This window comes from Corvus kubaryi, unplaced genomic scaffold (assembly GCF_017639235.1).
Source record: "Corvus kubaryi isolate FWS band 111438036 unplaced genomic scaffold, C.kubaryi_AGA036_p1.0 37395, whole genome shotgun sequence".
NCBI lineage: Eukaryota > Metazoa > Chordata > Aves > Passeriformes > Corvidae > Corvus > Corvus kubaryi.
The window spans coordinates 6,926,095-6,952,267 of NW_024581134.1; the positions used below are offsets into that span (position 1 = coordinate 6,926,095).

At 54.0% G+C, this 26,173-nt stretch overlaps 1 protein-coding gene across 6 annotated transcripts; it reads right to left on the reverse strand.

The window, feature by feature from the left end:
• Positions 1–357: 357 nt before the first annotated feature.
• LOC121670274 (H(+)/Cl(-) exchange transporter 5) lies at positions 358–25,605 on the reverse strand. 6 transcript variants are annotated; one of them, XM_042040229.1, is made up of 13 exons: positions 25,545–25,605; positions 16,074–16,223; positions 11,149–11,300; positions 9,694–9,793; positions 8,217–8,401; positions 7,627–7,749; positions 6,983–7,189; positions 6,322–6,402; positions 5,119–5,661; positions 4,315–4,501; positions 2,790–3,188; positions 1,081–1,297; positions 358–728 (listed from the first exon to the last, which is right to left on the reverse strand). In XM_042040229.1, the coding sequence occupies exons 2-13, from the start codon at positions 16,204–16,206 to the stop codon at positions 638–640; spliced, it is 2,418 nt and encodes an 805-aa protein (XP_041896163.1). In that variant the 5' UTR covers positions 16,207–16,223; positions 25,545–25,605; the 3' UTR covers positions 358–637. The 6 variants fall into 6 exon arrangements, with proteins under 6 accessions (XP_041896163.1, XP_041896158.1, XP_041896157.1 ...); XM_042040224.1 differs by lacking the exon at positions 25,545–25,605 and adding an exon at positions 18,072–18,211; XM_042040223.1 differs by lacking the exon at positions 25,545–25,605 and adding an exon at positions 16,933–17,418.
• Between the last annotated feature and the right edge of the window lie 568 nt (positions 25,606–26,173).

The following is a 26,173-nucleotide window of genomic DNA, read 5'->3' on the forward strand; positions in this document are numbered from 1 at the left end:
CACTAATTAATCAAAACCAGCATCTTCCCCGTCAGAGACTGGGCCCAATTTTAAGGAGATCTGATCTGGGGGGGGTTGGTTTGGGATTTTTTTTTTTCCTTCTTTCAGCCAAGCAGCCTCAGCCAGCCAAATTTTATTTTTCTCTCCCCCATTTTGGCTTTGCAAGGCTGTGATTTTTCCCAAGTGGCCAACTGGGAATACACCGCCCTGAGCCCAGCCCTGTCCCTCTGCCACCACCTGAACACTGTGGGAAAACCATCCTGCTCCTTCCACACCTCTGCAAGTGCACAAACACCTTGGCGTTTCCTCCCCACGTTCCTAACAGCACTTCCAACAAAAGACGAGGAGGAAATACAATTCTCTAACATTCTGCTTTTACTCCTTCATGGAATCTTTCCAATGCAACTTCACAAAAGCAACGTAAATAAAGTCTCTTTTTTTTCTTCTAAAAAGAAGATCATGTTCCACAGATTCCGTAGTGCAATTGGTTATCTGGTAGAAAAAAAAAAAAATATCTTCACTCCATGGAGGAAAACGCTGGAAACAGTTCTGTGGTCTCAGTAAAAATAGGAAAGTCTACCCAGGATGGGCTAGAAAGTTCCAGGTGTGTGTGACACACAATCCCTACAGTCTGCCTCTAGTTGAAGAGGATGGAGTTGGGGTCCTGGTTGGCCATCTGTGCAATGTGCTTTAGTACATCCTTTTTGGTAATGATCCCCAGCAGCTTCCTGGAAAACAAAACACGATTTTAGTGCACCCTCAGGAGGGACCCCGGCAGGGCCACTCGAGCCCCTTGCAGGTGCTGAAGAGTCTTTTGGGATCCAAAGTGACACCCCACAGAAAGTATGACACCCTTTGAGGGCGGGCAGGCCCTGGCAGAGGCTCCCAGAGAAGCTCTGGCTGCCCCTGGATCCCTGGAAGAGTCCCAGGCCAGGTTGGACACTGGGGCTTGGAGCTGGGCTGCCACAACCACCCCGGCCAGGGCAGAAGCGGCCCCGCATCCCGCCCCAGAGGGATCCCAGTGCCGCCCCCTTTGCTGGGCACAGAGGAGGCTCTGCCCCGGGCTCCCAGGGCTCTCACCCGTTGTGAGTGACCAGGCACTGGCGCAGCCCCAGCTTGCGGAATATGTCCACCACGATTTCCATGGGCGTCTCGTCCGTCACCGTGAAGGGACTGAGGTCCAGGATGCTCCTGAGTTTCAGCACAGACGGGGAGCTCGGAGGCAGGGGGGGACAGTAGTCAGTGAAACAAATAACTGAGGTGCTCACGATCCCATCCTGCTTCTTCCGGGCGTTTTCTGGAAAGTATTTGATTGAATATCAGCACTCCTTTCCCTTTCCAAACAGAAGAGCATTCCCTTTCCTCTGCCCACATTTAATGGCCTTAGGAGTCCTTTCCTTCCCTTCACCAGAGCTGTTCCCACCCCAGGAGGGTGTGATGAGTTTCCAGCCTTTCTTCCAAGAGAATCATGGAATCATTAAGGTTGGAAAAGACCTTTAAGACTATCAAGTCCAACTGTCCACCAGCACCACCACCATGGTCACCACTAAGCCATGTCCTCCAGTGCCACACCCACGTGTTTCCTGAACACTTCCAGGGATGGGGACTCCACCACCTGTGGAGGGCCAGGGCTGGACAACCCTTTCCATGAAAAAATTTTCCCCAATATCCAACCTAAACCTCACCTGGCACAACTTCGGGTCTTGTCCTGTCACTCCTTTACCTGGCACAACCTCCAGGATCTCCAAAGTTCCACTGCAGGGGCGGGATCAGCACATGCTTTGCCCAAAGCTGAGGCTGTTGCACCTCATTGTGCTCTGGCCAGGTAAATACAAGGTCTGGAGAACTTTTAACTTCCCAGTTTTTAGAGGAGGTAAATAAAATGCTCTGTACTTTTATGAGTCACTGATTTGGGTCCCATGCAGAGCAGTTAAAGGACTATTTCAAAGCACTTAACGACTGGCACAGGCTCCGTGGACGTCATCAGGGTCAGGAATGGAAAACAAGTCAAGTACTGGCCATCCCTCAGAGCTGCAGAGCAGTGCACACACAGGCACTGTGGGTACCTGCCACGCTGCAATCTGATAACCAGCATTCCAAGACCTCCTGGGAAGGGGCAGGTCTGGCAGCCCAAACACCAGGCTGGATATTCAGAACACTTCAGAATATTTGGGATATTTGATCATGAAAACCCAAATCCCATCCTGTGCCTCAGTGTGCACAGCTTGGGGACAGGACCACTCTGGATGAATCCCTGGAGATTCCAAGGAACACAAGTGCAGGAACACATGGTGGTACCACAGGAGGCAGGCAATGCACACGATATCCTAATGCACTCGTTCCTGTATTTTATTCCGTATTGCCCCAGGCAACCAGTGACAGGACAAGAGGACACAGCCTCAGGCTGTGCCAGGGGAGGCTCAGGTTGGACACCAGGAGGAATTTCTTCACAGGAAAGCTCACTAACATCAGCAGGGGCTGCCCAGGGAGGTTTGGAGTCCCCATCCCTGGAGGTGTCCTAGGAACACCTGGATGTGGCACTCAGTGCTCTGGGCTGGTGACAAGGTGAGGATCAGGTTGGACTCGATGATCCTGGAGGGCTTTTCCAACCTCAATGATGCCACGATCCTGTGACAAGCCACCCTGTCCTTCACCTCCGCTGCTAGCAGAGCCCACACTGCTCAGGGATGCTGGCCCAGCCACCAGCAGCAGGGCGTGTGGCCTCCTCAGTCGGGGACAGCTGGCACTACCAATGCCAGCACAGCCACGTGGGCAGCGTGCCCTCTTACCAATGGAAATGATGAGGTCTCTCCGGAGGACAAACCCGACCAGGCGCTGGGACGCCCGGGACACCACCACGGGGTAGCCGCTGTAGGTGGTTTTGGTGACGATGGTCTCCACGTCCTCCACGGTCATGCTGTCCTGCGTGATGACCGTCAGGGGAGGGTCGTTCTTGCGCGGCCGCATCACGTCCATGGCCCGCGTCTTGTGCGAGAACTCCTCCTTGGCCTCCAGGAAGGGGTATCCGTTCAGGCGGATGTGGGCGTCGTAGATGCCCTCCCGGCCGATGGCATCGGCCACCCACTTGCTGGTCATGGCTGCGGCCATCAGGGGCACGATGTACTCCAGCCCCCCGGTGAGCTCGAACATGATGACCACCAGCGACACGGTCATGCGGGTCACGCCCCCTGCCAACACAGCGCGCCTCAGGTCACTCTGGGACCGTGTCACAGCAGTGCCCACCTCTGGAGAGGGGCTGCTGCCAGCACAGCTGGACTGCCCCGTCCAGCACAATCAGAGCAGCACTGAAACCTCGGTCCCTGCCACAGCACCAGCCCTGGGATGGAGCCCCAGGTCTCTGCGTGGTTTTGTCTTGGCATGTTTTAATTATGTTCTCGAGATTCAAGTCCCAGAGCTACTCCCAAGTATTTTACAGGAGTTTTGCTCCCATACCCATTCCCTAAAGGGACACTGGCCCTTCAGTGCTGCCCAGCAGCAAACAGAACCATTAATGAAGTCAAAGTGCATTTATCTTCCATACAAACAATCCCAGAAGGGTCTGGGTTTGAAGGAACCTTCAAGCCTATCTCATTCCAACCCCTGCCACAGGCAAGGACACCTTCCACTGGATTGGGTTGCTCAAACAAGGTGTATCCCCTCCAAAAAGGCCAAAGATGGGGTTTGGTGGCACGTTTTTAGAGGAGAGTTTCTCCTGGTAAAGTAGTCCCTTAGGAGTTAAACATATTATTCCATGGATGAGGAGACTGGAAATTGTGAAAGTGAAGTTCAGTCACATGCACCCAGTCTCTCCAACTCAGCCAAGAGGAAGAAGTGTTACGAGAAAACAGAGCACTTAGAAGCAGAATTGCATCACAAGATTTAAGGCCAGAACGGGAAGTAAAATTAATTAAAACCCCACAGGAAAATTGAAGTTCCTGGGCAGCCTCAACTGTTCTGGTTCCCACTCAGGAGTTCCCCACTGCAGCCTGCCGTGCCCAGCACCAGGCTGGGGATGGCAAAAGAACACCACCAGGACAAGGAGCACATGGCACCTTCTATTACAGCCTTTCCTGGGGTTCTTGAGGTGACACCAGCTCTGATGGCCGGCCACAACCACAGCTCTTCAGCCACAGAGTCGCTACGGCGTGGAACGAGATCATCTTTAAGGTCCCTTCCAGCCCAAACCGTTCCTTGCTTCAATGATTAAGGCTGGGAAGGACCTCTGAGATCAGGGGGTCCAACCATTCACCCACCACACCCCTCTTCATGTGGCCAGCCCAGCCCCAGCCCAGCCCCAGCCCAGCCCCAGCTTACCCAGACAGGCGGCGGCGCCCACCATGGCGTAGAGGCCGGGGGTGATGCAGTCGGCCCCCTGGCTGCACCAGCCGCTGAAGATGGCCCAGTCGTGGTGGTAGAAGGCCAACTGCTCCACGGCCACCCCCAGCAGCCGGCCCGCGATGGCCCCCACGGCCATGCTGGGGATGAAGAGCCCCGAGGGCACCTGTGGGAACAGGGTCAGTGAGCACCAGAGCCCCGGCACGGCGCAGAGCAGTGATGGAACCTCCGACCAGAGGGAGGCAGAGGCTTTGCTGGGGCTGAGCTGGAAGGGACATTTGAGAAGTCATCTAGTCCAATGCCCCTGCAGTGAGCTGGGCCATAAGAACTATCCATCAGCTCCATCCACTGCAGGAAAGCTCACACCTGGGAACTACGCCTGCAGCTCCAGATGCTGCACCAAACAACTTCCAGACCATCTGAGCAAGGAACAGCTCCAATTAAGCATTTACAAATTAAGACACTGATTGCTTTGCAATTAGCTGTTGCATCTAAATCACATATTTATCAAAAAAGCTTGAGGCAGGACAATTTAGGAGCATTCTGTGTCTAGAAAACAGGATGTGGAGCCCTGAGGCACCAGTTTTGTGACTGCATTTGGTGCCCACACTCAGGCTGGAGGATTTTTACTGCCCTCAGGTACGAGCAGCAGGACAAACAACTGCAGTCTGTCTCCTTCTGACAGAGCCTGGGGGGACACAGGTCTGCTTAGGGAGGAAACAAAACTCTGCGGGCCCTGCAGAGCATGGGAAGAACATGAGCTGCTTTACAGGCAACCCTCACCTTCATGCCAAAGGTGAAGATGGTGATGAAGACCTTCATGATGAGGGCCAGTGCCAGCTGCCACATGGCCGTGTACACGCCGGGGCCGGCGGCGCGGTCGGGCAGATCGTCCCCCTTGGTGCTGTTGAAATCATTCACGTACTCGCAGAGCTGGGACGAGTCCAAAATCCCACAGTCGTTGAAGAGCTCCGAAATCAGCTCACTGGTGCTCATCCTGGTGTACTCGTTGGGGAAGGCCAGGATGGCCGTGATGGCCGTCACCACAAACACCTCCAGCACCGGGTACTTGCCCAGCCGCGTCGTCTTGCGCCGCCTGCACCAGGCGATGTTGCTGCGGATGAAGAAAGCTCCCCAGAGCCCACCAAATATTCCCAGCAGGATGAAGGGCACCAGCTCCAGCAGATGCCATGGCATGTGGAACTCCACGTAGAAGAGCACGAGGCGGCTGTTGCCGAAGGGGTTGATGGAGCGCAAGGTGAAGGCAGCGACCAGCGCGGCGAAGAAGGAGCGCCAGAGGGTCTTCAGGGGGAAGTAGTAACTCACCTGAAGGGAAGAACAAAGCACCTTTGGTCACTGGACCACTTAGCACGACCCCAGTGCAGGGAGTAAAGCCAGGACAGAGATCCATGTGCTCATTCCCTGCTCTCCAGCCAAGCACCCCAGGCTTGGTGTGGAGCTGCGGTTCAATGGGGATTGCAGCGCCTGGGATGGGCCCTGGCCTGCACACTTCCACTGCAGCACGTGCCCTCCGTGACCCCTGGAGCGACTCACTCAGGTAATAAAAGCTGTTACACATCAGCCACGAGCTGAATGCAGAGAATTCTGTGGCTCTGCAAGGTCCAAAGTACCAAACAGCAGCACTTGCCATCACCGCCACCAACTACTGCCCAGCTGAGCAAATCCATCCCTGCCCTCCTCTGAAATCCATCCTGGTACTCCCCTGAGCTAAACAGCAATGATCCTTTCAAATCTAGATCAGCAGATTAAGGATTAGGTGGTCCTTGGGAAGAAAAGAGGATTGATAAACCAGAGAAGTTTGTTCCCAGGTACCCTGGGACACAGCTGTCAGGAGAGTGGACAAGGGAAAATGGCCTCAAGCTGTGCCAGGGGAGCTTCAGGCTGGACACCAGGAGGAGTTTCTCCACGGGCTGTGTTTTTAACCCACAGGGTAAGGTCTGCTCTAAAGCAGCATTCCAAGGTTACCTCCTCCAGGCTGAAGAGCACTCCTCCGATGGGAGCTCCAAAAGCCACGGACACGCCGGCGGCAGCCGCTGCTGACAGCACCTGAGGGACACACAGAGGCACTCAGACTGCTCAGCCCTCCCAAACATCCCCCGTTTTTGGTTTGTCTTCACTTAAATTTGTACAACATTTATCTACAGCACAGTCAGCCACGTTTGACCTGCTTTAAGACAGCAGGGAAAAAGTGGAGTGAGCCAATTCCCTAAGAAGGAGCTCCAAAAAAAATCAGTGTTAGCATTTCAACAGTCCCAGCACCAAACCAGCAAAGTGGCAAAGCTGGCAACTTCCTCTGCTGTTCCAGGTGATCCACCTTAGGTAAAGCATCAGCACAACACAACGGCAGCAATTTCACCTCCCACAACACCCCGACTTTTCCCATCTCACACTGCCCCTGTGTCCCAGCAGTGTCCACAGTGTAACTGGAGGTGCTGTGGGGCCCCCCAAACCCTGCCAGCTCACCCAGAGGATTCTGCCCGGTTTGGTTCAGCAGAAGGTAAACTGGCCAACACTGGCACACCAGAACACGCCAAAACAGAACCATTTACCCCAGAACAGAACCCTGCAGCCTCAGCCCCAGAGCCCCAGCCCCGCTCGCCCTCCCCAGGCCGGTGTCCCCACGCACCTCCCTGCGCTTGGCCTCGTTCTTGCGGTACTTGGTGAAGAGGTGGCACAGGATGTTCCCACAGCAGCAGGCGACGTGGACCAGGGGCCCCTCCTTGCCCAGGCTCAGCCCCGAGGACACGGCCAGCACGAGGGTGATGGTTTTGATGACCAGCGTCCACTTGCCCAGGTAGCCTCTAATGATGAAACCACTTAAGATAGTTTTGATCTGGAAGTCAAGCACACAAAGCTCTACAGGCTTTCATTCAAGCCCTGGTCAGAGCTCCTGGTTTACTGGGCATTCCCAATCCTGCCCTTCCCTAGAGCTTTCAGAGTCCCCCTGAGCTATCAAAAGTGAGAGAGTCCATAAAGATCTCTCTCCATGCAAAGGCAGAAGCAGCCATCGAGTCCTTCCCTCAGGCCACTACCCCTGCTGGAGGAACACCTAAGCAGTGCCTCCTGCAGCAACGCCAAAACATCTGATTTTTTCAAGGGACTGCATGGAGACTTTAGTACTAGACGTGTTTCAGCAACAGCCTGGAAAAACACCGACGTATTAAGCCATCATCTAAAGTGGGAGAAATTATTCCATAGCATGTACATGGAAATTTTGGATGGTGGATCCCTACCCCACGTGAAAAACAACCCCCTCTCGTTCTCACTCACCTCTGGGATCCCTGAGCCACAGGCATAGGGAGCAAAGCCCTTCACAAGGAGCACAGCAAGGAGGGAGAACATCAAGGCCCAGATAACGTACATGAAATAGTTGAGGATATACGCAAAGGCCCCCTGAAACGCAGAGAAAATTGCCCAAATCAGATGGTTTCAACTGAAACCACAGCAAACCTGGGCACTGAAGTGAGCACCAGGAATGAGCAGGTCATCCCAGAGTCATCAGCTAGAAATGGAGAGACCTGCCCTAAGTCTGAGGTTTCAAGGACAGGCTCCATTCGCTGGGTTACCAATCATGGCATTCCCCCAAAACGCTCATGGGCAAAACACCCTCCAACAGCACACCCTGGACACAGCAGGGACACGCTGCACCTGCAAGGGGAGCAGTGTTTTGCCTCACCCCATCCCCCCCAAGGACAACACCCAAAACATTTGTTTATTGACACCCCTTGAGGACCCCAGCGATGAACCACTGAACCACCCAGAGCTTGGACTCCTGGCATCTACATCCCATCACCCCAGGGATGATACAGGCTGGGCAAACAGGGAATTCAGCAGCAAAACCAGTTCTGGGCACACATCACCTCTCCATGGCCAAGGATGAGCTGGGACCAGCTCTTCCACTCGGGACACTTGTCCCTGTCGGTGAAAGTGGTGTTGGACTTCCAGCAGCAGTGCTCATGGTTGAACCAGAACCCTGCCAAACAAACTCCTTCCTTCAGATCCGTCATCCAGTGGGCAGAGATGTCGATCAGACCCGCCAAGGAACCTAGTTGTAAAGGGAAAAAAACCCAAATAATTTAATGAACAGACTCAAACACCTGACGGTCACAGTCTGCCCCACCAATTTCTGACTCACCTCCCAACACACAGAGCAGTGTGGTGCTCTGTCTACAACTATGGAGAGCTAAACCAGAGGATTTGCCTAATTTTGGAATAATTTCAATATATTGAAAAGAGCAGGTCAGGAAACAGAGCGTGGCTGATGATATTTCAGAGGCTGTGTTCAACCCCCCCGCATCACCAGCAATTAATTCTTCTCAATAACTGTTTGTTAAATGCAGCACAGCAGCAGTGAGGGCAGAGAGGGATGTCCCACATTCCTGGGGGACTCAGACAAAGTGTGTCACCAGGATGCAGGAGCTGCACCAACACCACCGACACTGTGACAGGAATAACTCTGAATTTGGAGAAAACATTTCCAACCCTAATTTAAAAAAAGAAAAATAAAGGAGGGGAAAGTTACAACTGTGCCAAACAAAACAAGGCAAGCAGAGCCAGCACAGAAGGGAAGGCAGGTTTTAGGAGGAATCTTCAAGTCACTTTTGTGACCAAAACCCCCACAACAAGGAGGCAGAGGCCAGGGACCTCTGATCCACAGGAGCAAGTGGCAGTACAAGCTCCAGAGGCTGCAATAAACATTCAGCAAATCCCCCAGTTAATGTCCAACTGGCCTTCCTGGGTAAACATTAACAGAGGATTTCACTCCATCCCTCATGACAGATGCTTGCTGCTTCCTATCGGGAAGATTTGTATCCAAGTGATTTATTCCTGCTGCCCTGGGGCCAAAGTTTGCTCCTAAGTAATTTAAAAGGTCTCAGCCAGCTGAATTCTGAAAGACACCTGACTTCCAAGCAACACCTCTCACTTCTTATATCTAAGTATAGAAGGAAAAACCCCCTAAAAGCAAGAAACTCCTGCTGGCAACCCCTGGCATTAATCCCTTCAGTACCCACGAGGAGCATTCGGCATAGACATTCCCAGCATTTTGATCAGCTCTGCTTTAATGAATGTTTTTTATTTATTTCAGAGTTCTGTACCAGCAACAGAGCCAGAGCAGTGTCCAGAACACTTGTGAGCATCAGTTTTGTATTTTGGTTTTGCACAAACACAGCCTCAAAGCACTTTAAAATAACTCCCCGTGAATTAAAAGGCAGCAGCAGAGCCCTTGGTGTCCTCACTCCCAAATCCCGCTGCTCCAGGGACCTGCCAGGCCTTGGGGATGAATGGATCCTGATGCTGCAGTGCAGGAATTGGCTTTACCTGGAGGTTTGCTCTCACCTGCCAACAAACCAATGAGGAGCATCAAGAGCCAGCCAGAGAAGGCATCACTCACGCTGTGCAGCAGTGCCCAGGTGGACTCTTTGCTTCTGTTGGTGATCTGGGAAAGGGTTTGCAGAAAGAAACAGAAATCCATGAGGACTCTGATCCACTGTGGTGTGAATGCTCCAAAACTACTTGGGGACACTGTCACTCTGCTTTGAGGGGGGAGAGTAAATCATCTGACAGTGGCTGCTCCTACAGCTGGTGCAGCACTGGGCGGGAGGCGCAGGAGAATGGATCAAGGATCACGGAATCCCAGAAGGGGTTGGGTGGGAAGGGACCTTAAAGATCACCCAGTCCCACCCCCTGCCATGGGCAGGGACACCTTCCACTATCCCAGGCTGCTTCAAGCCCCGTCCCACCTGGACTGGAACACTTGCAGGGATGGGGCAGGCACAGCTGCTCTGGGCACCCTGTGCCAGAGTCCCAAGGAAACGGACATGAGGGGGTCGCAGATTTAATGCCAGCAGAGAGGAACGGTCCAGCTGGGAAGCAGGCACTGGTGGCAGTGGGGAGTGGGACTCAGCCCTGTCCCAGATGCCCCAGGATGGCTGAGGGCTGTCAGTCTCACTGCTCCTGACAGGCAGACAAAGGGTGACAGAACAGCCGTTGTGTGCCTGGCTGGCTCTCCAAAGGGAAACATTCCAGCTCACCACTATTATTCCCAGATAAAAAGGCACATTGATGGACACAACTAACACCCCAAAATGAGGAATACATGCAAGAAGAATCCTTTCTGCCTGGATGAGCGTTGGTTGGGTTTTTCTCTGGAATTCTGTCCCCTTGGCTGGATCTGCACTCACCCAGACTGGGGCATTCTATTTATTTCCTGTATTTGTGCAGGGTCTGTGTTCTGCCTGGGCTCTGTCAGTAAGACACAAGTTGTTTTGTGACACTCAGGGAAAAAAATAAAGAATATGTTGGCAAACAAATAGACAAGTTGAGTTCAGTCACCACCCTGCAAGAGTGCTGCCAGCAAGGCAGGAGCAGGCTGGGGACATGGGTATTTCAGCTAAAGCCCCCCTTGCATTCTGAGCAGATTCCTTTAATTGCAGAGCGGTGAAGTACTGGGAAGGAGTTCTGGAAGAATTGCATTCAGTCTTCTCAAGCACAAAATCCCCACAGAAAGAGCACCATTCACCAGTGCAACTGTGAGAGCAGGAAACCAGGCTGGTTTTGTGCTCCAAAGGCCCCACTGCAAACAAATCAAAGCCCTCCGAAGAGAAGCAGCAACCAATGAACTGCAACACGTTGGATCCAGAGCTCCTTTTCCTCAAACAGAACCCTCAGCTCCCATCCTAAGGGCCGTCCCTCCATCCCAGGGGTCTCTAGGAAGTGCCTCCCTACCCCAGCAAGAGTCACACATTCCTTATCCTGCACTCAGAGCCAGAGAGGAGGAGCAGAAGTTTTTACCTCCCTGTGCCTGTCCCGATCCCTGGACTTCTCTCGCACCCAGTCTATCGTGTTAAAATCTTCGTAGGTGCCCACGCCAGGAAGAGGCTCCTCCAGGAAATCCATCATGGTGCTCGTGCCGTTCATCCCTCCTCCATTATACGAGGAAAAGCCTGGTGGGGAAGGAAGGGGGAAAATTGAGCATTTCTCAGTTTCCCCTCTTTTTATAAAAAACCAAAACTCATTTAGGAGGAAAACTGGAGATTTCAGTGGAAATAAAGAGCTACTGAGGTGTCCCCTGAGCTGAACAGCACAGGCACATGTTCCCAGGTGATCTGTGCCCTTCCCAGCTTCAGCAGCTCACCTGGAGACTGGGGGTTCAAACCAAAGTAAATCACCACCAGCATATAAATGGTGACTTCTCCCTAAATCCAGGACGTGCCACAAGGATATTTTGCTGTTTGAGGCAAGCAGATGGGAGAGGGAGAGGAGAAAAGGAATATTTAGGACTTCCAACAGAGCTGAAGGGTGAACCAGGTGGATGTGGCAAGGATGAGAGCAGGATGGGCAGGAAGGCATGGATGGGAGGAGGGAAACAGGGAAAGCAAAGCATCCAGTGGGGCCTGGAAAGCAAAAAGTGGTATCAAGTGGGGGCTGGGGAAAACACCAAACTGGGACTTGCAGCCTCCTCAGGTGAGAATTTAGCCAAACCACTGGGCCTCCTGTTTAACCTGCTCCAGCCCATGGAAAACGATGCTCAGCTTGGGTGTACATTCCCAAAATTCTGGCTCTGGAAGACAATATGTGTTTGCAACCATCCAGAGGGAAAAACAGATGAGCAAAACCCAAAATCCAGTCAAAACTGAAAGGTGAGGGGAAGAGGAGGGTTAAAAGTCCCTGGCAGAAGGATAATGGTTGATACCTGAGCATATTTAGCTTGCAGATATCACGGGGGCAAAGGTGTCTCCAGATGGGAAAAATAAGGAATTCAAAGAGCTGCCCTCTGCCCCATCATCTGAGGCAGGAAGGGAAAAGAGCTGTGAAGTCTTCCCAAGCCCATCTCCCAGACTGCCACAGCTGCAGGAAAACAAGATGAGTCATGTACAGAACTGACAACCACCACAAAATAACCCACTTAAAACAGCTCCTCGCTTCACTTGGGACAAAAAAAGGTGGAGTTCTCCAAAGCTCTTCCAAATGCTGAGTACACAGGCCGTGAGCCCCAGCTGCACTGGGAGGAAAACGGGGCACGTTTTCCATGAGGGATCTCTGGTTTTAACAGCATTTCTGAGACCAGAAGCTTGGAAATACAGAATTAGTATCAGGGCTTCCAGAGACTTCCCCACTAAAATATCCCCACTGGAAATCCTAGATGCTGTTCCCTCAATCTGATGGATCAGAATCTCCTTGAATAAACCATCCTGACCACAACAGGAGCAGGTGGAGCATGGGGAACACTGAAGTGCCTGGAACTCCTCCTGCCACCGGGCTGGTGCTGCTCCAAGGACACAAGAGCTACCCCAGGAACAAACAGAGGCCTCATCCCAGTCACCTGAGCAAGTCCCACCTGCAGCCCAGAGCAGGAGCTGGGTTTGCTCCCCCAGGAATGACCACCTCTCCCAGAAGCACCCCAACCATTCCTGTCTCCGTGCTGCAGGCAGCAGCATCTCACTGGTTATTCCTTGTCTTTTTTTTTGGCCTATCTACCATAATCTTTCCTAAAGATAAAAGATACAGCTGTTCTAAAGAAAAGTATTAATGAAGGAGAGCTCGACCAAACTAATAGAACACCCTGAGAAGCATTTGCTGCAAGAAGATGAGATCAGGCACATTCCATGCTCACTCTCCTGGAATAACTGCCCAGACCAGCGACTTTGAGCTGTCCTGGGAACCCTCTCCCAGCTCAAAGCTTGTCATGGAGCACCAGGAACCAGACCCTGAGGCACAGAGCAAGCACAGAGCTGCAATGACAGAGGGGCTCCAAGTCCTGGTGCCCCCAGCAAGACCCTGACGGCACCCGCAGTCCCCCAGGCACAGCCCCTGTGGTCTCCAGACCAGGCAGGTGCAGTTTGGAGCCTGATCCTGCTCCCCAGGATCCCTGCTCAGCCCAGCCTGCCATCCTACAGCACCAGCATTTCTATTCCCAAAGGAGAATCCTGAGGCCTCCAGCCACACACGATTGTTCATTTGACAGATGATGAGAAAACATCTTTATATTTTTTCCAGGGGTAATCCAGAACTATAAAATGGCTGACAGCCATAAATATTTATAAAGATCATATTTCCTGCCTCAGCTTGCTGCAAATCAAAGATCCTAGGATTCCCAGATAGGAATAAAGGAGGAAAATGAGCTCAGTGATGCCCTGCCAAAACATATCCAAGATGATTGCACAGATCTCCCTGATTGTAACGTCCAGATCTCCAAGCCAAATTCCATGCCCGACACAGCGAGTGGAAAGCACCCCTGTTACAGCTCATTTCAAACAGAGATTTCTCAGTGTTTTGATCACCCCCAGAAGGGGTCAATTAATGCCCCACTTCAGGCCCTGCCGGGCTCAGGAAAACCAGGCTGCACTTGGTGCTGTGCCATGTGCCACCCTGCAAAGCCACAGCGTTTGCTGACTGTCCTGCACCTGGAGAGCTCCGCCGCTGCTTCCCTGCTCCAGCAAATCCCAGCAAAGCGGGGGCTCGCAGGGGAGAGACAGCAAACAAACACCCATTACACACCAGAACCCCTGCAGCCCACCCAGCCTGACCCAGCACCCTCATCCCGGCCCCGGAGCCGCTGCCAGCAGCCCCACAGCGTGCCGGGCACATGGACACAGGCACACACTCCCCTCGGCTCACATCTCCTTCTCCTCCCCGGAAGGGTCTCCTCGCCCTGGCTCAGCCGCTCCCGGGCTCAGCCGCTCCCCATCCCGCAGGAGCAGCTCCGGGGGCGGGTCGGTGCCATGGCCGGGCTCAGGGGGCCATTCCCGGGGCTCACAGCGGCACTCCGGGCATCCTCCTCCTCCTCCGGGCTCCACTGAGCCCTCCCCACTCCTGGCGTCACCGGCACCGTCACCAGAGCCAGCCCCTGCACACATCAGGGGGGACAGTGCCACCAGAGCCAGCCCCTGCACACACCGAGGGGACAGTGCCACCAGAGCCAGCCCCTGCACACACCGAGGGGGGACAGTGCCACCAGAGCCAGCCCCTGCACCCCCCGGGGGGCAGGACCGGAGCGAGGAGAGGGTCAGGCTCGCAGGAGGGACATAGGGATGGGGAATCCCAGAGCATCGAGTGGAGCCACTTCAGCAGCACCCGGGACATTTTCTCTGCAAGAAGGGATTCCCCAGGACTAACACCAGTTTGCTGTGCTGCAGACTGGGAGCTGCAGAGAGCTGGGAAAACACCTGCTGCTAAATAAATCCTGTTTGTGCTCACAAACACCCGAGATCAGGCTTTGGGGTAGCCCAGGCACTCCGACCTCAGCTCATGGAGTCACAGAGGGGCCTGGGGCAGAAGGGACCTTAATGACCATCCCATTCCACCCCCCACCATGGGCAGGGACACCTTCCACTATCCCAGGTGGCTCCAAGCCCCGTCCAACCTGCTCCTGGCACCCCAGCCTGGCACACTCCCTGCTCTGCAGCCCATTCCCAAAGCTCTGTCCCAAGTCACGATGCAGCACAGGAGAACACATTTAACAACAGCCTCCTGACAGCGGTGGGTCAGTCACTGCTGCACTGACAGACAAACCCCTTTCTTTTCCCACCCGCTGACATTTTCCTTGCTGGGTAACTCCCATGCTCACTGTCTTTCCAGCAGGCAGGCACTGGATTTTCCTTTTGTCCTCTGGGCACAGCCAGACTTCAAAGGCTCTCCCAGCGACAGCCCCACAAGCAGCCTTTATCTGGCCCTTATTCAACGCACACAGAGCTCAAAGGGGCTGGTGATTAAGCTCCTCGGGCTCCAATTTGCTGGTGATAACTTGTCACTCACAAATTGTCTGGGAGGCTGAACCTCTGCACCCTCCCCACTTGGACTTTGGTCTCACTGATAAAAGCTCCGGGTTCTGTCTGAGGTCAAGGAGGAAGGCGGGTGAAGAAAGCAGGGGAGATGAGCCAGCTCAAGGCTCCCACTTCAATTTTTAATTTCGTTTTTAATTTAAGATGCAGAATAAATCCATCACTGCTAAATCCCACAGCTTCAGGTTTCACACCTGGCACCCAAACATCTGCCAGCAAACATCTGAAGTCAGCAGGGGAAGTTCCCAGGGAGAACTGAAACTGACGCTTGGGCAAGGAGCTCTTCCCCCTTTAAAATTTCCTCTTTTACTTTAGTGTCACCTCCCTGAGGACTGGAGCACCCTGTCAACAGAGAGAGCCTCACCCAGGGCAACCACTCCCCAGAGCTCAGCAGATCCATGTGGATTCATCCCTTCTCCATGAATTCCACAGCTCAGACTCAAGGAGGAGGAGCAGACCCTCTGGCCAGACAAGGGGTGGCAGGGGAAGCACCAAATCCCTCCATGCTGCCACACTGTGAAATTCTCTCCATGACAGAAAACCTCCAAAATTACAGATAAGGAAGAAGGGAGGGGAAGGAGGGGAAGGAGGGGACATATCACAGCCCCCCAGGAACGGCTCAGTGCTGCCCTTCCACGGCACTCACAGCCCTCCCTCCTGCCACTGCCAGCTCTTCTCTTTGGAAGCAGCTACTTTGGAAAACCCCAGGAAGGACTCTCCTGAAGCCAGAGGATGTGCTCCATGTCACAGCCCAGGAGCCACACGGACGGGGATGCAATCCAGCACAGAATCCTGCAAACTCTTCACCCTGGTGCCAGGGAACACCAGACCCAGCCCGGGCAGAGGCCAGCAGGATCCACACAGCAAATATTACCATGAAACCCTAACCACAGCCATCAGGAAAAACAGCAAGGGGGGAGAGCTTGTGGGTGTTACCTCCCATCTCCCTGTCGAGCGGCGGGTCGTCGTCTGCCATGGAGAAATCCATGGATGCTCCAGCGATTTCCAGCATATCCTCATCGCTGGTGGCGCTCTGGAAGCTGCCCCGACGATAGCCCTTCTGATCCATGGCCAGAGCTTCCAAACCTGGGGGCAAAGAGAAGCTTTTTAGAGCACAAGCAGGAAAACTCATTTTCTAACCCAACTGGACTGACACCTGACCCTGGAGACCCAGAGGCTGCACTGCTCTTCCCACGGGAAGGGTGAGTGCAGTGCTGTCACCTGAAGCTCAGGCTGGAATTCCAAGGTTTTGGAACAGCTTTACAATTCTCTTGCACTAGATTTCGTAGTGTCACATGCCAGAAACAAAGAGCAGGTCCCAGTACAGCTTCTGAACCCACCTGGGGAGCCACAAACATGGCAGAAATGGGGCTCAAAGAACAAGTTCAGCAACCACTGCCCACCCAAGAGGAGAGTCCTTCCCTAACAGGGATCCTACATCCATCCTCTCCTCATCAATCCACTGGAAAAGGGCTCAAACTGGATTTTGGATAACGAGCTGCCAGCATAGAGGGACAAGCACTGCCCTGGTCCTACTGGTCACACTGCTCTTGATCCAGGCCAGGTTGCCCACCTGGACTCCCTGCTGGCCATGTGCACTTTTTTCCAGAGAATTAAGAGAGAAACCAACTACCCAGCTCAGCCCTACTCCAGGAAAGGAAAACGCCAGCCAGCACTTCCCAACAGGCTGAATTACACACTCTGCAGAAAACTCTTCCTTATTACACAGAAAAAGCCACCACAGCACACAGAAAAAGTTTTGGCACTGCACAGGGCGCTCTTTGCTGAGCCTTACACTGTGGAACACCATGTTCCTTCACTTGTAAGCGGTGTTTTCTCATTAAACTGTTGCAGAAGATCCTGGAAAAGATGAAGCTGAGGGGAGCTGTGTGCTTGGGAAGGCACATGAGCAGCTGCACGCCCTGGGAGCACACAGACAGCGTGGCCTGGAGAAACCCAGGAATTCAAAGTTAGCATTTGCCAGCTAACAATGAAAGTAATTAAATGGCATTAAAGTGCTGTGGTGCTCCTCCAGTGAACTGCTTCCAGGGAGCTCAGTGGATCCAGCTCCCAGCCCAGGAGGCAGGGATGGCCCATCGAGCCTGGCAGAGAATTAAGGGAACTGTGCTCGCGTGTCTCGGGGCTCGTTTGCAGCATAACATGGTTTTACAGGGATTTTCCAATAAGACTCTGCGTGTGTAAATATGTGGGATATGGGGTTAAAATATCTCTGCACTTGTAGAATCCCAGAGTGGTTTGGGTTGGGAGGGATCTTAAAGCTCATCCCATCCCACCCCTGCCACGGGCAGGGACACCTCCCACTGTCCCAGGCTGCTCCAAGCCCCAATGTCCAGCCTGGCCTTGGGCACTGCCAGGGATCCAGGGGCAGCCCCAGCTGCTCTGGGCACCCTGTGCCAGGGCCTGCCCACCCTCCCAGGGAACAACTTCTCCCCAACATTCCATCCAAACCTCTCTGCTTTGCACAGAAAGCATCGGGTCCTGCAGCCTGGGCAGCCGGAGTCCCTGCTGGAGGAGCAGAAACCGGAGCAACGGCACCTCCTGCTCCCCCCAGTCCCGCCCCGAGCTGCTTCTCATTTACAGCTTTAAAACTCAAAACCACGGCAGCAAACACAGCACCTTCCAGCCACAGCAGAGCCCAGGGAACAGCCGGCAGCACAAGAAGGACACACAGGAGGCTACCTCCGTGGTCACTTCTCCTGGCAGCCCCAGAGACACAGGTTTCAGACACTTTTTCTTACCAAAACACTCCCTCTACAGGTAAGCGATGCTTTCCCAGGCAGAAGGAATAAAACAAAATAAAATAAAAACTAGACTGTTTTCATGCTTTTCTGGTTGTTCCTTTACCCCAGTTGTCCAGCTGCCTCCTTGCACAGGCCGCGGCACTGCCAGAGGCCCCGGAGCACACGTACATACCCCAGGGCTCCCGGTGTCCCCAGCGCCCGTGCGATGCCATCCTCCTCCAGCAGCTCCCATCCACCTCCTCCAGCGGCTCCCATCCACCTCCTGCGCCCTTCTACTCCGTCCTGGTGTTCCCCAGGGCACTCAGAGAAAGGGAAGCAGCAAAGCAGAACCCGGCAGGGTCCCCACGACACCGCCTGGAAGTGACTCAGATGACAGGGCTGGCAGCAGGAAGCCAGAGCCTCGCTGCCATCCTGCCGGGATGATCAGCCCTCGCTGCGATTTCCAATCCAAAACCCAAGCATTCCAAGGTTTTCTCTCAGTTCCAGGCTTCGGTGTCACCCAGCAGACGGGCTCCCTCAGTCTCACCATAACACCTGTCCCAGTGCCACCGTGGCACCAGGGAATGGGCCCGGGACTCCGAGAGCACTGCCACGCTCGGAGCAGCCCTTCCAGCCAAAGGCTCGAGGCTTTCCCAGTCAGAGCACAGAAAAAGCTCCCACAGCATTTTTCCCTCCCCGTCAGAGGAGAGGCTCGACCCCAGCTCCAGCAGCACGGACACGGCACCAGGAGAGCCCCGCCAGGAGCAGGCAGCAATCCCAACCAGCCACCTCTGGAGTCGCTCCCACTGCGGGAAGGAGCCCGCTTACCACCTGGTGGCTGTTTCCTCTGGGAACCCAAAACCCTGGATCACAAGAATGGGCGCTTTTTAGAGATCAGCAAATCTAAGCTGAGCTTTAACAACTCAGGGCTCTCCTTCCCCCCAGCCCCACATGGTTCTGCGGCACATCCCTTCCCACAAGTACCAGATCCACTGGTGTACAAACTAGGAAAAAAATGCAGAATGAGCCAATTGTAGCTGGGAAAAAAAGGAAAGTAAAAGAGAAAAAAATGTAGCATTTGGCTGTTGGGTCAATACTCCTGGGAGCCAGCAGAGCCAGCCTTTCAGTCCTGGAATGCTTTGGGTTGGAAGGGACCTTAAAGCCCAAGGGGCAGGGACACCTTCCACTCTTCCAGGTTGCTCCAAGCTCCATCCAGCCTGGAACACCTCCAGGGACAGGGAGTCCACAACCTCTCTGGGCAACATCATCACTCTACAGGCTCCCACCAACACCAAAAAATCCCCACATTTCCCATCCTGAGCAGAGGAAGGGACTCCATGAGGGTGAAACTCCATCTCTGTGTGAACTGAGGGAGGTGGTTTGGATTTTGCTGTATTCCAACCCTCCAAACACGGAAACCTCTGCAGGAGGAGTTGGACTGAGAAGCCTCATGCACAGCTCTGCTGCCAAATCAATAGCCCAGGGAGGGGCCAGCCCTGTGTCCTCATGCTGTGACAAAAGAGCCGATGATTTGCCACAGGCAGTTCCAAGACAATGTTATTTTTCCAAGCCATTCTCTCCTCCAGCTCCCTGTGCTGTCTGAAGGGACCACAACCAGCCTCTGCTTCGGTAGAGAGGAAACTACACCAAATTTACACAGGCCTGGAGTGACAGGACAAGGGGGACTGGCTGCACCCCAGCAGAGGGCAGGGACAGATGGGATACTGGGAAGGAATTCCTCCCTGTGAGGGTGATGAGGGCCTGGCACAGGGTGCCCAGAGAAGCTGTGGCTGCCCCCAGATCCCTGGAATATTCAAGACCAGGTTGGATGGGGCTTGGAGCACCCTGGGATAGCGGAAGGTGTCCCTGCCCATGGCAGTAGATGGTCTCTAAGGTCTCTTCCAACCCAAAGCACTCCAAGATTCCGTGGCAGCTCCATTCTCGGGGTGGCCAAGGAGGACTCTGGTGCTCCCAGCAGTGCAGGAGCAGGATCCTGGAGCAGCTGTCCCTCCCGAGCCAGTGGCGCAGAGCTGTGCTGGACCCGGCACAAGGCTGACCTCTCCAGGCAGCCTCTCGCCCTCGGCAGCTGCTCCAGCAAAGACAAACACATCCCGGGAATGCTGCTTGTGTGGGGCCAGGGCTGCCCGGCCACGCCAGCCTGAACAATAGGAGGTTTGAGAGAAACTGGGAATCCTACCAACACAGGCTGAACACAAAGACTTGCATTGTTTTAGGGCTTGGTCGGGGCTCCTTCGCTGCTCTCTGACGTGCACTCACACAGGCCCGGGAGCCAATACCTCAGGCTCTGCTCTGACATCCCTCCAGCAGGGTTACAGGGGCTGGCACCCGTCACCAGGTCACGGCAGAGAGCAGCGCATGAATCCTGTGCCAGTTTGGGTTTCCCAGGCACGGGGCTGACACAGGGTGCTGTGGGATTGACTCACTGCCACCCCGGGATGCACAGACACACAGAGCCCACGGCCTCACATCCACACCAGTCCCACCTCCTCCGGAATAATCCACCATTCCACAGAGCCCCTCCGACACTGGAATACCCAAATGGAGGCAAACAGCAACATCCCCATCCCAAAACCACCCCAGCAACTGCTCCAGCAGCAGGTACAGACCAAGGTGAGCACACAGATGTGCCCAAAGGCACTGCCAGCCCTGTTCAGAACCAGCACCAGTCCCCCAAAAGCCAAAATAAACGTTGTTTAGCCAAATCCAGCTGAGCTGGGAGCACTGGTACATCACAGCTCAGTTAGGAACATGTCTTGGTTACTCACTGCTATCTGCCCCATCCATTGGTCTCACCGCAAAACCTCTTTTTTTTCCTCCTAAACTTTCTGTCATTACCATTTTAGCTCTCACTTAAAAAGCCACAATCTCAGTCCAGCCACCTCTTCCCAGGAGCTTCCTCACAACTACTTCCAGCTTCTTTTCTTTTTGCTTAATGTTTTGACTACAACACGAAAATGCCCAAGACCAGATGCACAGGTAGTTTGTGACCAGTTGAGGGGAGGTTGCTACTGGAATCTGAACTGTATTTTCCAGACTAGATCCAGTTATTTACAGCAGTGTCCATACTGAAACACAACAACAGCTTCTCCACCGTTCCCAGCCTCTTTGGGAATCCAAGACAGTGTCACAGCTCCGTGCAGCAGCATCACCCTGTTTTCCCAACATACCTGTGTGGCTGGGAAGTGATGACTCCCAGGTGTCCACACCACCCACCCAGCTGCCAGCCCGCCCCGCCAGCCCTCGGGCACACGGGAGGAGTGTGACTAACACATGACCCAGAGGGAAACAGCCGGAATAAACAGGGCTGGTTTTCATCACGGAGCTGATCCGGCACTGCTTCCGTCCTGAAAACACCGGAGTCTTGGATGAAGGCTCCAAAGGCACCTCCTGCCAAAATGTCTAGTCTTAAACCGGGTCACAACCACAGGTGTCCCCTTGGCCAGCTCCTTCCCCAGGAGAGCTCTGGGGAGCAGGACATCCCTACAGGCCCTGGTTTGCTTACAGGGTTAGGCTGCTCCTTGGATGAATTTCCAAGAGAGGTGTCCACAGCCTGTGCTCAAGGAGCACAGCCAAGGTCCGTGCTGAGGAGAAGTGGGCTCAGGGGCTCCCAGATGGCATTAAAGTGGCTTCAGGACCTCTCTCCATCCTCTCTCTGGGACAGGGTCCCGAGGGTGCAGCCCCACAGATTCACCCCAGTTCACAGCAGTGTGTGAGAACAGCCCTGGCACATCCGCCACAGAAGCAGCTGGGAAATGGCCTGGATGCAAAGTGAGAAGATGTCAGTACCCAGAACCACGGAATTCCAGAATGCCTGGGGTGGGAAGCGACCTGAAAGTTCGTCTCTGTGCCCTGGGCAGGGACACCTTCCACTGTCCCAGGCTCCTCCAAGCCCAATCCAACCTGGCCTTGGACACTGCCAGGGATCCAGGGGCAGCCCCAGCTGCTCTGGACAACAAGTAAGATAACTCTCTACTTCCCAAATAAGGGAGTTACTGGTTTGTGGCTTTGTTCTGTAGTATTTTGTAAGCTCATTTCCACTTTCCAGGTTATAAATGTCCCTCCTGGAGTGGCACACCGTCCGTTCACCAACACAGATGATCCACACCTTCGGATCACATGCCTTACACTTATCCCATTCTTCCCATATCTGCTATGTTTAGTTATTTTCCTGGAATTCAAAAGGAAAAAGGATCTGCTGTTACAGATCTAACAGAGAAAGCTGATGCCCAAAACTGTGCCAGACAAAAAAAAAAACAAAAAACAAACCAAATAACCACTGATAAAATATCATCTCAGCTCAAACATTATCTCTTTTTCCCCATTTTCCTTTCCTTCCTCCCTTTATTGTTTTAATAATGGCTACAACAGCAAGACTTCAACAGATACTTCCAATTATATTTTACAGTCCAGTTTAGTGCCACGCTTGCATCAAGTCCCCACTGTAAACCTGTCATTCCACGCTTTGTGAACGCCCAGCACTGGATCTCTTCCAGCAGAACACCTTCCTTGTGGTGTTCTTTCTAGGGGACACTTCTCAGCACACCCCAAAATCCAAACAGCACCACATGGAACCAGATCCAGACTCATTTTGGGGAGATCTGAGCCCTGCCTCTTGCTCAGCAAGGTCGAAAATCCCCAAAATACTGAAATATGGGCTACAGGAGGTTTAACAGGAGATTTTCAGGCACAAAGAGATCATAAAACACCCAACTTGTATAAAATCCTAGGAGAGAACAGCCTGGGAAAGCCTCCCTGAGGCAAGGGAGAGGGTCAGGGGAGGAGAGCCAGAGCCCAGGGCAGGGCTGCTACTGAGCCTCTGGGGAGCCACATGGATGACCCGGAGCTGCTACCAACTGCAGGGGGAATTACAGCTGAGCACACCAGGTACCAGGTACCTTTCCAAGCCCCCCTCTCCACAAAATCCATCCCAGCTGCTCAGCACACGACAAGGAGATGATTTTATACATTTTTATCGAACCACAGGATCTCATTCCACTCACAGGCACCTCCTTGACCGGAACTACAAACTCTCCTTCCTTGTTGATGGTTAAGAAACAAACAGAAGTGCCTGAAGAAGGGAGGAATAAAGCCAGGCCTTTGGAAGTGCTGGGTCACAGCGCAGCAGCTCTGAACCCCACAGCACTGAGGCAGAACAGGCTGGCACAGCAGCACTGGAGTCACTCTCCAGACTCATTGAATTTCCAGGGATGGTTCCAACCTCCTCCCAAACCAGGACACACATTCCAACCTCACCTTCCACCCAGCAACAGCACAAACTGGGACATTTCTGGGTCCAAATACTCAGCAGGAAAAGCCATGAAGACGAAAAGGGACTATTAAGAAGAAAATCAGGGATATGATGGAAGTATCCCACCCCAAAATGCCACCAGTTGCTCTGACAGACCAAAGTGCTGAGCCAGGCTTGCTCCTCTTCCCAAGCTCCAGGGACAACTGTACCATCCTTGTTCCAACTAAAACACATATTCATCCATGGAGAGCAAGGAATGGTGGCTTAAAACTGCCAGAGAGCAGGGCTGGATGGGATATTGGGAAGGAATTGTTCCCTGGGAGGGTGGGCAGGCCCTGGCACAGGGTGCCCAGAGCAGCTGGGGCTGCCCCTGGATCCCTGGCAGTGCCCAAGGCCAGGCTGGATGGGGCTTGGAGCAACCTGGAGCCCCTGTCCCCGGCAGGGGGTGGCACTGGATGGGCTTTAAGGTCCCTTCCAACCCAAAGCATTCCGTGATCTGTAAAACCAGGGCTCACAGTCCCTCACAAGCACTGGCACGTGAGGCTGTGCTGCACCACCACGAGTGGGTTGTTATCCCAGAGGGAACAATTAAAAGCCTGATGCACAGAACCACTCACACCTGAATCCCAGCTGCTGGACAAACCTGCTGGATGAGTCCGTGACCAGACCACGGCAAGGTCAGTCAGTGCCAGCCCTCACCTGTCTGGGCAGCCTGGGGCTGCAGACATCCTGGCTGACTCCCAGAACACCCAAAGGACGTGGGATACTGCATGGATGAACTCTGTGAACATGCTCCAGGTGAGGAATTTGGGGGCCAATTTGCCTTCCTTTACCAGCAGCCACATCCAGCTGGAGACACAGCTGGTGCCACCTTCCACAACAAGGATGGAAGAAGAAAATGAGGGACTGTGACAGAGGGAAACAAATCATCTGGGATTTGGGGAAGGGGGAGTGAAGGTGGATGCAAGGCACAGGAGCAGAAGAAGCAGGTGCTCCTTGAGAGCCAAGGGGCTGCAGCCCCTCCATCTGCGGGGCCACTGCACACACGAATCCTTGAGGATGCCTGAAATATCCACACTGTGGACCCATTTCTCACCCAACTGCCAGCTTTGTGGCTTCTTAGGGTTTTTTTAAACAAAAAACAACCCGGGCCAAATGGGATGGAACAAATAATGCTGGAGAAGGACCAAGGAAAGTGCTGAGATGAAAATCAGATCTTTCCTTCAGCATTACCCTGTCTGAAAGGCACAGGAGTTGCCAAGAGCAGGGAGCAGCAGCACAGCTGTACACAGAGGGACATGGGAAAGGAAAAGCACCTCTGGCACAGCTTCCCAAGAACCTGCTACAAACAGGGCAGAGGAATGAGCTCTGGAATTTTAGGGCCCACAGTGATTTTCCAACCTCTGAGTGTTCAGGCAGCTGAAGAGTGTGAGCTCCGAGTCCACTCAGAGACCAAAGGAGATTTCCAAAGTGGGCACAGTAAAGCATAAGAGGCAGGTACAAGAGAGCTCCAGTAAACATCCCACTTTTGTCTGGGAGCTGCTCCCAAGCCACTTCAGCTCCTGGAGAATAATCCTCAGTGGCAATGCCACAGAATCCTGGGCAAACCAAATCCAAACCTCAAAAGACATTTTGGCGCAGCCAAGTTTGGTCACACACCCCAGCCCATTCCCTGCCCTGTGCAGAGGGTGGGGGCCACTCCAGAGGGGGCAGCCCAGCACAGCCAGAAGATGATTTGGCTGCTGCATCCCAAAGAATTAAAAACAATTCTCTATTCTACACAAGCACCATCCACGCAGCACTTGGAAACAAAAACAATCCTGTTTTTGAGTCCCTGTGGGAACAAAGGGAGTCAGAGGAGCAGCACTGTCTGCCAGCCACGCCTCCACGGCCTCTGGGTGCTCCCAGCCCTGTCCCACAGACCCCTGAGCCTGGAACAGAACCACCAACACCTGGAAAATCCCAAAGTGTGCATTCCACAAACACCTGCTCTGAACAGATGTAAAAAGCTGAATCATTCATTTCATTCTGGCTGCAAAAACCTGAGGAACAAGCTCCAAGATTAAGGAAGGCTTTAAAGCCTGGACGACCCAAAGCTCACAGCACCGAGAGGCTGGGAACACACAGTATCCCAGGATTCCCAAATTCCAGCTGCTCTATTTCTCACCCTGCCTATTCCTGGAGGCTCCTTCAGAGGCAAGTTTCCCTTGAGCACCCAAACAGACCCAGAGGGACCCCAGCTCTATCCCTGTGCACTGCAGCAGTGACACACAGGAGGGAATCCCATCCCCGTGCTGCCCCATCCCGTTCTCTGCCCCCGGCACCGGCATTCCCCCACGGAGAGGTCAGCGACCATTCCAGAGGGTCATTTATCCATCCAACAAGCTGTGTCAGTACCTCTCCCAAGGATCAGCTGCTCCTGCCTCCACTCTGGCACTTCCTGGAGCTGCTGGAAGAGAAAGAGGGTTTCAGGCAAGGAAGCCCAGCCAGGACACAGGGCCCTTCCCAGGCTGAGCTGTGGAGCAGGGTCAGCCCTGCACCTGGAGCAGGGGGGCTGCTGGCACTTCACACACGGACTCACGGAGCCACAGAAGGGTTTGGGGTGGGAGGGACCTCAAAGCCCATCCCATCCCACCCCTGCCATGGCAGGGACACCTCCCACTGTCCCAGGCTGCTCCAAGCCCCATCCAGCCTGACCTTGGGCACTGCCAGGGATCCAGGGGCAGCCCCAGCTGCTCTGGGCACCCTGTGCCAGGGCCTGCCCACCCTCCCAGGGGAGAATTCCTTCCCAATAGCCCACCTGGCCCTGCCCCCTGGCAGTTGGAAGTCACTGACTCCTGTCAGTCACGGGCACGTCCCTGCCCGACGCGGGGATCCACAACCCCGCATTCCGGCACTCCCCCGAGCTTCCACCACCACCTTCTGCCCAAGCTCCCGGTGCGGCGGCCGCGTTCCTCCCCACCAGGGCCCGGCCGCACACACCGGGAGAGGAAGAGGCTGCGCTGCCGTCCTCTGAGCATCCCCCG